Source organism: Silene latifolia, chromosome 6 (assembly GCF_048544455.1).
Source record: "Silene latifolia isolate original U9 population chromosome 6, ASM4854445v1, whole genome shotgun sequence".
NCBI lineage: Eukaryota > Viridiplantae > Streptophyta > Magnoliopsida > Caryophyllales > Caryophyllaceae > Silene > Silene latifolia.
The window spans coordinates 1,313,831-1,323,122 of NC_133531.1; the positions used below are offsets into that span (position 1 = coordinate 1,313,831).

At 35.7% G+C, this 9,292-nt stretch overlaps 1 protein-coding gene across 1 annotated transcript; it reads right to left on the reverse strand.

The window, feature by feature from the left end:
- Positions 1 to 4,385: 4,385 nt before the first annotated feature.
- On the reverse strand, positions 4,386 to 8,613 carry LOC141585905 (leucine--tRNA ligase, cytoplasmic-like). Its single transcript, XM_074406979.1, has 2 exons — positions 8,523 to 8,613; positions 4,386 to 7,843 (listed from the first exon to the last, which is right to left on the reverse strand). The coding sequence occupies exon 2, from the start codon at positions 7,825 to 7,827 to the stop codon at positions 4,576 to 4,578; it is 3,252 nt and encodes a 1,083-aa protein (XP_074263080.1). The 5' UTR covers positions 7,828 to 7,843; positions 8,523 to 8,613; the 3' UTR covers positions 4,386 to 4,575.
- Between the last annotated feature and the right edge of the window lie 679 nt (positions 8,614 to 9,292).

The following is a 9,292-nucleotide window of genomic DNA, read 5'->3' on the forward strand; positions in this document are numbered from 1 at the left end:
TGATTAATATTTATACTCGACGTATACATATTTTAATTGAATATATTAAAGAAACACATAACGTTTTTTCTACTTTTTCATGTCGTTTATAATACTATATTATTTTATCATCATTACTTTTGTTTTGATTATTAAATGCACTCGCGATCACTGTGTACATACATACTCGTTATCACACTATTTAAACCTATCAAAATCTCACATATATTCAGTTTTTCGCAATATTTTTTTTTTCATTCCCAATTAAAACTTATGTTTTAGTAGTTTTTTTAAGTTATGTTTTTAAGAAATACAATGACTCTTCCAAATATATTTTTATTAAGATTTAATAGTTTAAGTTTTATAACTTTCTCAAAATGTCTTTTTACATAAACATAAAACATTATGAGACACTCATTTTAATCATCTCTACAAATAAAAATATTTCAATAAATATAATGAAAATTATACTCAATTTGAAGCATTTTTCGCAATGAACGTAATTATTCACGTTTTAGAATTTATATCAAAATAATTTTTTAATAAATTTAGGATCAAATCACCATAATTATTTAATTTAATTTTATAATAAAATTTATTAAATTAAGTAATATATTTTGCTGAGATTTATACAACATTTTTTATGTTTATATTTAATGTTCAGCTGTAATTAATACTTGTATTTAATGCTGGGTTGACACGTGGCGCATCCACAGCGTTTCAACCCAGTTTTATATATATATATAAGATTGGAAGATATAAAAAAATTGGAGGGAGTATGTTTTTATGTGTCTTTCACAATATATTAGTATCAAAAACCATGTAATTGTACTTTTATGGATTAATCCTTACAATTTTGGGAAATATAATTTTTTCAAAGAAATTGAAGGTTGGATACATTTTTCAAAAAGAAAATACTTGTGTCCTCCTCCTTTGGGTGTAAGGAGGACGTCCTCCCGAATGACACAAATATTTCTCTTTTCAAAAACCAGAAATGAAAGTCATAAAAGGGTAAAAAAATGGGTGAGTATAAAATAATCCTCACCATCAAATTTTCAGTGTATGCATTAATTATACGTAATTTATTGTTAAACTTTGAATGAACCCAGACAGTTGAATACGGAGTATTCAATAAATTTTTGGTGTACTACATACCTTACCTAGACGGACAAGGTGGGTGAGCAACCATCAGTCAATTCTTCATCACATTCAAATCCTTCTTGGCAGGTCACAAAGTCTCACTCATCCAGCTCGGCTCAGCTCAACTCAATTTAGCGACTTCCATTAATAATTTTCATCCAACCATAAACCGGTCATCCTATAAAAAGAAAAAAAACTGATGACTGGCAATGAAATGCTCTTACGATGCAATTAACAAACATATTGCAACCCCATGTGTTGTGTTTTTTTTTTTTCGGGTCTTACTTGACTAACAGATGCATTAACTATGTGCATGTTTCGGGTGGTTTGTTGGAGTGGAGCCAGTTAGATGGGCTGAATATAAAGGCCAACAGAAGAACGTACATATTTAACAAACTGAGCTAAATGCATTAAATTATTATACCAAACTCACCCTGAAACCAGCCTGATGGGGGCAAACCAGAAACAGAAAATATAAAACTTGGTAAACAAAGGCATAAAAACTAAGACGGAACTGGTAGACCAAAAAAAAAACAATGACCATCGGCTGCCAGGATAACTACATTTGTGTGATAATTTATACTGACAAGAAAACCATAGGTTAAAAAAACAATGACCGTCGGCTGCCAAGAAAAATCAACTGATAATGAATTGGGTGAAACGCCCAAGATAAAAAAAAAAAAAAAAAAAAAAAAAAGCGGCATGTTTAGATTTTGAACCGAGTAAATAATCAAACAATCAAAAAGAATCATCGTGGAAGACAAAGATAAACTGACAAACTACCCGAAACACTTACCATATTTAACAGAAAAAAATTAGCTCAGGCACTCAGCATAACACCAGGTTTGATCTGAGGTATTCCCAGGCTGAAACTGCAATTAGAAACCCAATACAAAGGTTACGGAATAGTGAGACTTGTATGGATTTTAGTTACCAAACTTAATCAGTCGTCACATGAGGATTAACCTATACAAGAACCCATCCTACCCTAAGCATCCTGAAAACAATAAATCCTCCACCAAGTTCAACTTCCCAAACAACCAAAGTTCTAACATCGTATACAGGTAGGTTTTACACAGGGTGCAACAGCCATTTGTCGTTGGCACTTTCAACGCACACTACATAATCAGTAAACTCGGGTTTTACACAAGGCGCAACAGCCATTACCTGTTGATCCTAAACAATTAAGGGTCTATCAGCACATAAAGAAACCTCTTCGATCAACATTTCACTACTGACTACTCCCTTCTTTCGAGTCACTTTCATACGTTTTGATCAAATTTTGTGACAGAAATTTTGAACAAACATACAGAAGTGACTTGAAAGTCCCACAACCGAGTATCTAACCTGTTGACCTCTAATAGAAAGTAGAAACCATTCAATCCAATCTAACCTAATCGAGAAACATAAAACCATTCTGCAACCTCAGCCTAATCTCCGCCATTCGACAACAAAATTAACCAATCAGTACTACCACCAAAACCTAATTTCAGCATTTCTCCTACCTATTTAACAATCCCCGCGACAAAAACAACCAATCAGTATTATCACCAAAACCTAATTTCAGCATTTCTCCTACCTATTTAACAATCCCCGCGACAAAAACAACCAATCAGTATTATCACCAAAACCTAATTTCAGCATTTCTCCTACTTATTTAACAATCCCCGCCATTCGACGACAAAATCAACCAATCAGTATTATCACCAAAACATAATTTCAGCATTTCGCCTACCTATCTAACAATCCAGGTATTAAACATAACTTCTAAACTGCAATTGTATTCAATATCATTACAAAATAATAATTAAAACATAATCAACGAAAATAACAATTAAATTTAGCGAATAAATCTCTAAAAACTACGATTAAACGAATAACAAAAAAATCGAAACAAACACAGTGCATTTATTCACTACAACAACAAGCAATCAACAAAAAAAAATGACATAAGATAATTAATTATAACCGTGAAAATAATAAAAAAAAAAAAAAATAAGATTAACATTGAGGGAAAATAAACAAAAAGAGAAGATTAAAGAGAGAAAACCTGTAAAATATGACGGTCAAAGGGGGAGAGAATGAAAGGGGATGGCGCTAAAAGTGATTTTAATAACTTGAAAGTAAAGCTGTTTTAGCATTATATTGTATTCCGTAGTAAACTTTGGTTTTGTTTTAAAGTTTATGAGTTTTACTATAAAATTTTCGACTTTATTTAATTAGATAAGCTCAAAAAATTACAATATAACTTAAAAACATTACTTATAAACTCTATTAAATTTGAATTTTAACGGCAAAAAACTAAAATGTTACTTATAAACTTTAAAAAGCTCAAAAAATACACATAAGTTCAAGAATTAATGAGGTCTGAGGAAATACATCTGATGTATGTTTCTATTTCTCGTGTTTTAGTTATTAATTTCGAATTGTCGATTAAATCATTTGTCGATTAGTTCATCGACAATTTGAAGTAACTCTGACTCGGCCATAAGAAACCTTGAACCTACTCGACTCGGCCATTTTGCAATCTGACCCTTGATACGACTCGGTTATCAGTGACCAAATTAAACCCCTAACTGACTCGATATGAACCTGTCTCGATATAGACTCAATATGAACCTACCCGACTACCGTTTTGCAACAAAATGAAGTAATATCTCACCTCTCTTAAGATCGATACAGCCATTGGTCAGTCACCTTGCATCGTTTTGGGAATTCTATTTCCATTTAAAATTTGCGGATTGTATGAGATAGCTAATTAAACAATCCTCCTATATATTAAGAGAATAAATTTTTTCCTCCAATATGTATCAAGCTAAATTAGGAAAAAAATAATTGTTTCTTTAAATTATCTCATTTCATCAAAATATAAACTTTTAATCAAATAATAGCATTTTCTTTAAAATCAAAATTATAATATTTTAATTAAAATAAGATAATTCACTATAATTTTATAAATTGTAAATTTCTAAATTTTTGATGTATTATTATAAATGAGAGAATGACTTGACATATTTTGTATAAAACAAAGCATTAAACGAATATAATTAGCTTCATCACAAAAAAAAAAAAATCATTAACATAATTTGAGAAAAATTATTATTTGTAATCATTAGTGTTATGTTAAAGAAAAAAAATCATAAAACATATTTTATAACTTTACTAAATTATCTTAATTAGTTCATAGTTCATTTTTTTCTCATATCGAAATACGATGAGGTATATGACAAATTAATAATAGATTGTACCAATTTAACATATTTAAATAATAACTAAAAACAAAACCTCTATATATATTGCAAATGTGGGGTATTTACACTATTAAATACCAATAGTATAATTGTTAAATTCTCTAATATCCCTATCTAAAAAACCGCGCATTTTCGTGGGATCTATACTAGTTAGAAACTAACTAATACATGGCTAAACCCAGAATATGATAATGATCGAAGGAGGTCAGCAGAAAACTGAAGCAGAGGGCAAGAATATGGCTGTGGGTCTACCAGGGGAGGGGGGATTCTCCTCCAGAACAGTTGCCATAGTTCCTGCTTTTTCCACTGCAACGGGATCTGAATATGAGAAAACCTCAATATCGGCAAACCCGAGCTGCTTCTTGATCAGACCCTTGTTCTCTGAAAGAACCTCGAGTTCACGAAATGGAAGCCTTGATTCCAGTGCAACGGGTCCGAGCAAACGGGTCTCATCTTTCTTGTATCTCATAAATGGCATACAAAGCTTTTGAACTTGCTTGAAACCCGAGGCCTTAAGCATCTCACTTTGTTCCAGTGCTGTAATAATTTCATTATCTGGGGCAAATCTGCGCGTTTCTGAGTTAAATTTGGATTGGAGTATTTTCAGGCATTCCACTTTCCAGGCTTCATAATTTTCATTGACGTAAATCAGAACTCGGACTCCGTCTGGGCCTCCTATCTTCTTCTTGTTTACTTGCTTTTGAAGATTCTTCCTCAAGAGAACGATAAAATCCAGAAGGTATTTGTGGGCGCTCTTAAGGGTTAAATCTGGTGGATCCGCAGAAGGCCAACCTGCTTTTATAACAAAGCCTTCCTTTTTCAAACGCTCCCTCCAAACGAATTCTGCATAGTGCGGGCAAATCGGAGCAATAAGTCGGGTTTGAACATCCAAAAACTGCAACACCAAATCCCAGTTCATTTTCATGCCGCTTGCCTCGCTAGAGACCCTATACTCATCCCTAGCAGCTTGCAAGTCATAGAAGCCAGTCTTCAAAGCCTCTCGAAACATATAGCTTCTATAATGTTCGTCAGTCAATTTGACGGCCAAGTTGATCTCATTCTGGAATACCCGGTCCGCGTAAGTAGATGGAACGCCTGATCTTAGTTCAGAAGAATCTGAGATGACTTGCTTAATCCACTTCATTTCTTTTGTGAGTCGAAGAATTGCAGCATTTGCAGTTTCAAACACAAAATTCGCATCATCTACACCATCTCCTGCATCAGCAAGAGCAAACCGTGTTGCATCGGCTGAAAATTCTTCTATGGCCTGCTTGAGTGTTCTGAAGTTCCCTGTTGACTTGGACATCTTCTCAGAGTTCAGCAAAATATGGCCATTACATCTGAAACCCTGAGGCCAGTGTCGCTTTTCCATGATAGCTGTGTGATTGTAAATGCTAAAAGTCAAGTGATTTCCGACCAAATCTTTCCCCGACACTCGAAGATCAATAGGATACCAGTACTCAAACTCCCGCTTCATTGATCCAAGCACATTTGGGTCGATAGCTGATTCCTGTGGATAAGGGCCTCCACAGAACAGAAAATCCCAAACCTCGTCAGTCAGATCCTCAGGTTTTACTGAACCAACATTCGAGCCATACATGTCCCCGTTTTGAAGAAAGTGGGCCACAGTGTAATAAGCCATGTATATAGTTGAATCCGAAAGAGACTCCACCAGAAACTGTTCATCCCATGGAATTCGAGTACCAAGCCCGAATGACCTAGAGCAGGCCCATTGATTAAGCCAGCCCAAGGTGTGTTCAAACCCATGCCGCGTCTCCTCGGAGAAACAATTCATGTTTGCAAGGCACTCCTCAGCTTTTTTCTTCCATTCTGATTCACCATAGGTTATGTACCACTGGTCTGTCAGAGCGACAACACACTCGTCACCTGATCTCGACATCACCTTTTTCTCAGGCTCGCTGTAAATAATGGCCTGACCAGTTTCTATAAGCCTTTGCCGAACTTTAGACTTTGCGTGTTCTACCTTCTCCCCTGCAAATTCTCCAACTAGCATAGTTCCCTCAGTGAAACCCTTCAGATAAGTCAACCTCTTTGCTTCTGCAAGTTTGTCCTTTTCATTCTGGCTCTTGATCTTTAAATCAGAGCAGACCTTTTCAGCAGAAATATCCCCGAATTCAGGAATATTAATAATGGGTATAATATCATAAGGAAGTATCCAATCATCTTTCACTCTGAATTTAGACCGAAGTGCTGGTTTCGATTTTAGATCGTGCATAGTCATGTAATCGTCGGGTGAATCACTGGGAACACTCGTGACGATCCCAGTGCCTTTGTCAGTCGAGATAGATAACATCGGAAGTGCATAGATTACTTTATTATATGAAAGCGGTGACTTTAAAGGCAAGCCGATCAAATCAGAACCAACGACTTCAACCAAGCAAGTTGATTTCCCAGGAATCCTCGAGTAGCGCTGGTACGCAAGATTACGCGCTGCTCGCTTGGTGATGATGAAGACTTCTTCTTCATTAATTTCAAACGCTCCGTATTCTCCATCGGGTAGAACCCAAGCATTTGTTTGCCCATACATTGTCTCGGGCCTCAATGTAGCGGCAGCTAGAAACACTTTTTTGCCTTCCAAAGCACTCAAGTTTGCCGGAAAAGGTGGGACCACTTCCATCTTGATGACGGTGTATTCCTGGGGCTGAACCCCCTCTCCGGAAGCCCTGTCATGATCCGCACAGGGCTGCCCGTCCAATGGAGAGAAAATTGTGTACCTTAAATCTTTCACAATCTTACCAGCTGCCTTGAGCTTTCTCATTTGCCACCGAACAAAGGAATCAAAGAACTGGTTTACGTCGGTTGTGACAAACGATCGCCTCCAATCAACACCCAAACCAAAAGCTTTCAAATCTTCAACAGCTAATGGAGGAAAATAGGTCAGCCATTTATATGGATCCTGAAATTTTGCGATTTCTTCATCCGAAAGACCAAAACTACGCATGATCTCCCACTGGTACACCTGTGTTCCAGTTTTCGCCACAACCTTTGATTTTTTGCCCTTAAATTTGTCTCCTTCACTAGCAGCAGCAACTTGTTCTACTAGCTGTCCGACTTGTTCCTGAACTGGACCTGGAGCCGGAGCAGGAAACACAGGTGGGTTCCCAAACTGCTCAATTTCTCGAGCAAGTTTATCGGCTGCAGCCTTGATAGGCATGCCGGTGCAATGAAATCCAAAAGGGAAGAGTACATTGGCTCCCCTCAGTCTGTGATACGCAGCAGCAAATTCCACCTTAGAAAGGGAGAATGCGTGTCCAAGATGCAAATAGCCATTCATATATGGGAATGGAAAATTCCCAAAAAACTTTTCTCCCAACTTAGGAGGATGATCTCCCGGCTCTGAGACAAAAACGTCGTGCTCATCCCACCAGCTGCGCACCTTTGACTCTCTCTTTAGGAGCTTATCCCTCTTCCTAGAGCTTTTACTGCCTTCTGCCATGTCCCTTGAAGAAAAGCTGAAGTAACCATAAAAGAACCACTCAAATTAACACATCGCCGTAATTGCATTTACACTATTTTATATGACAGAATAACAAACATAAACAAATATAAAAGTAAAATAAATACTTATACTTATACATATTATTATAACAGGTCAAGTATTACCATTTTAGATGGAAAAAAAAAAAAGAAAGACAAAAGCAAGCAACCTAGGGAAGCAGTGAAGAACAAATGCAGTGTCCCTACTCCCTACTTATCTAAGTGGGTAATACTTAACCGGTTGCAAGAATACGACCGATACCTCCGTTATACAGAAACATAACACAAAAGGTATATTTAGGCAAGATGAGACACCCTAAGTTCCTAATCAAACCCTAAACCCTAAACCGAAACAATTCTTTGATGGAATCAAATCCTAAATCCTAAACCATAAACCCTAAACCCTAAACCATAAAGATCAATTCAAGCACAGAAAATGGATCAATTCATGACAATGCTGGCAAAAACACTATATCCCTAATCAATGCCTAAACCCTAAACCCTAAAAATTCTCGAGGATAATATTTCATCATAAATTTCAGATACTTGAACTTGCAATTGATAATTTAAACCAAATTAAAACATGAGATTGATGAAAGAACAGAATTACAGTATATAACTACCCAAGTGAAGAATAAAACAAAATAATTGTACCTTAAATTGATAAGCAAATGACCGAAAGAATGAATGATTGAAACAGCGACGCATTGAATGTAAGAGATGGAGGTGTGGAATTAGGTTGCGTTGAAATCCAATCTATCTATGATTCTATATATACTCCCTCTATGTTAGACAATTATACCCCTCCTATTCAATACTCCTATTTTCTTTCCTATTTCCTTAAACGAATTATTCACGTTTTCTTCCCTTTTATATTTCGGAAATTTTTACTCTTATTTTTTTTTTGGCAAATTTAACAAAAATAACCTAAACTTTAAACAGCCTTCCAAAAATAACCCGACCTTTTAACTTAAACAATAATAATCCAACCTTTATATTTTTGTCACAAAAATATCCCGAAATCTCACCTAAACAAATTTCTACCAAATATTGATAAATCGGACTGTCCGAATCGGTCCAATTTACTTGTTCGTACCAATTTTTGAACGCCTCTACCGAAAACCCATCGATTAACCTTACTCGTCCTTCCCTTTTTCTCGATTGTTATCTAAAGCCATCTTCATCTTCACCTCATTATCTCTTCACGTGCTAGAAAAAAGAGCTACCTTATTAAAGTTTCTGCGGACAAAAGTAAAAGAAATAGATTTGAACCAATTACAAAGAGCATAAACGTCACGATAAACTAACGATATGTCGGTTTTATTTTGAACACGATGTTGTAGATCTTCAATCACGGACAAGCAGTCGCCTTCCAAGATGATATTTCTCAAACCCAGCTTTTGAAAGCGATTTATTGTTTAGTT

Coding starts and splice junctions, on each gene's coding strand:
- LOC141585905 (XM_074406979.1), bottom strand. CDS start 7,827: ATGGCAGAAGGCAGTAAAAGCTCTAGGAAGAGGGATAAGCTCCTAAAG.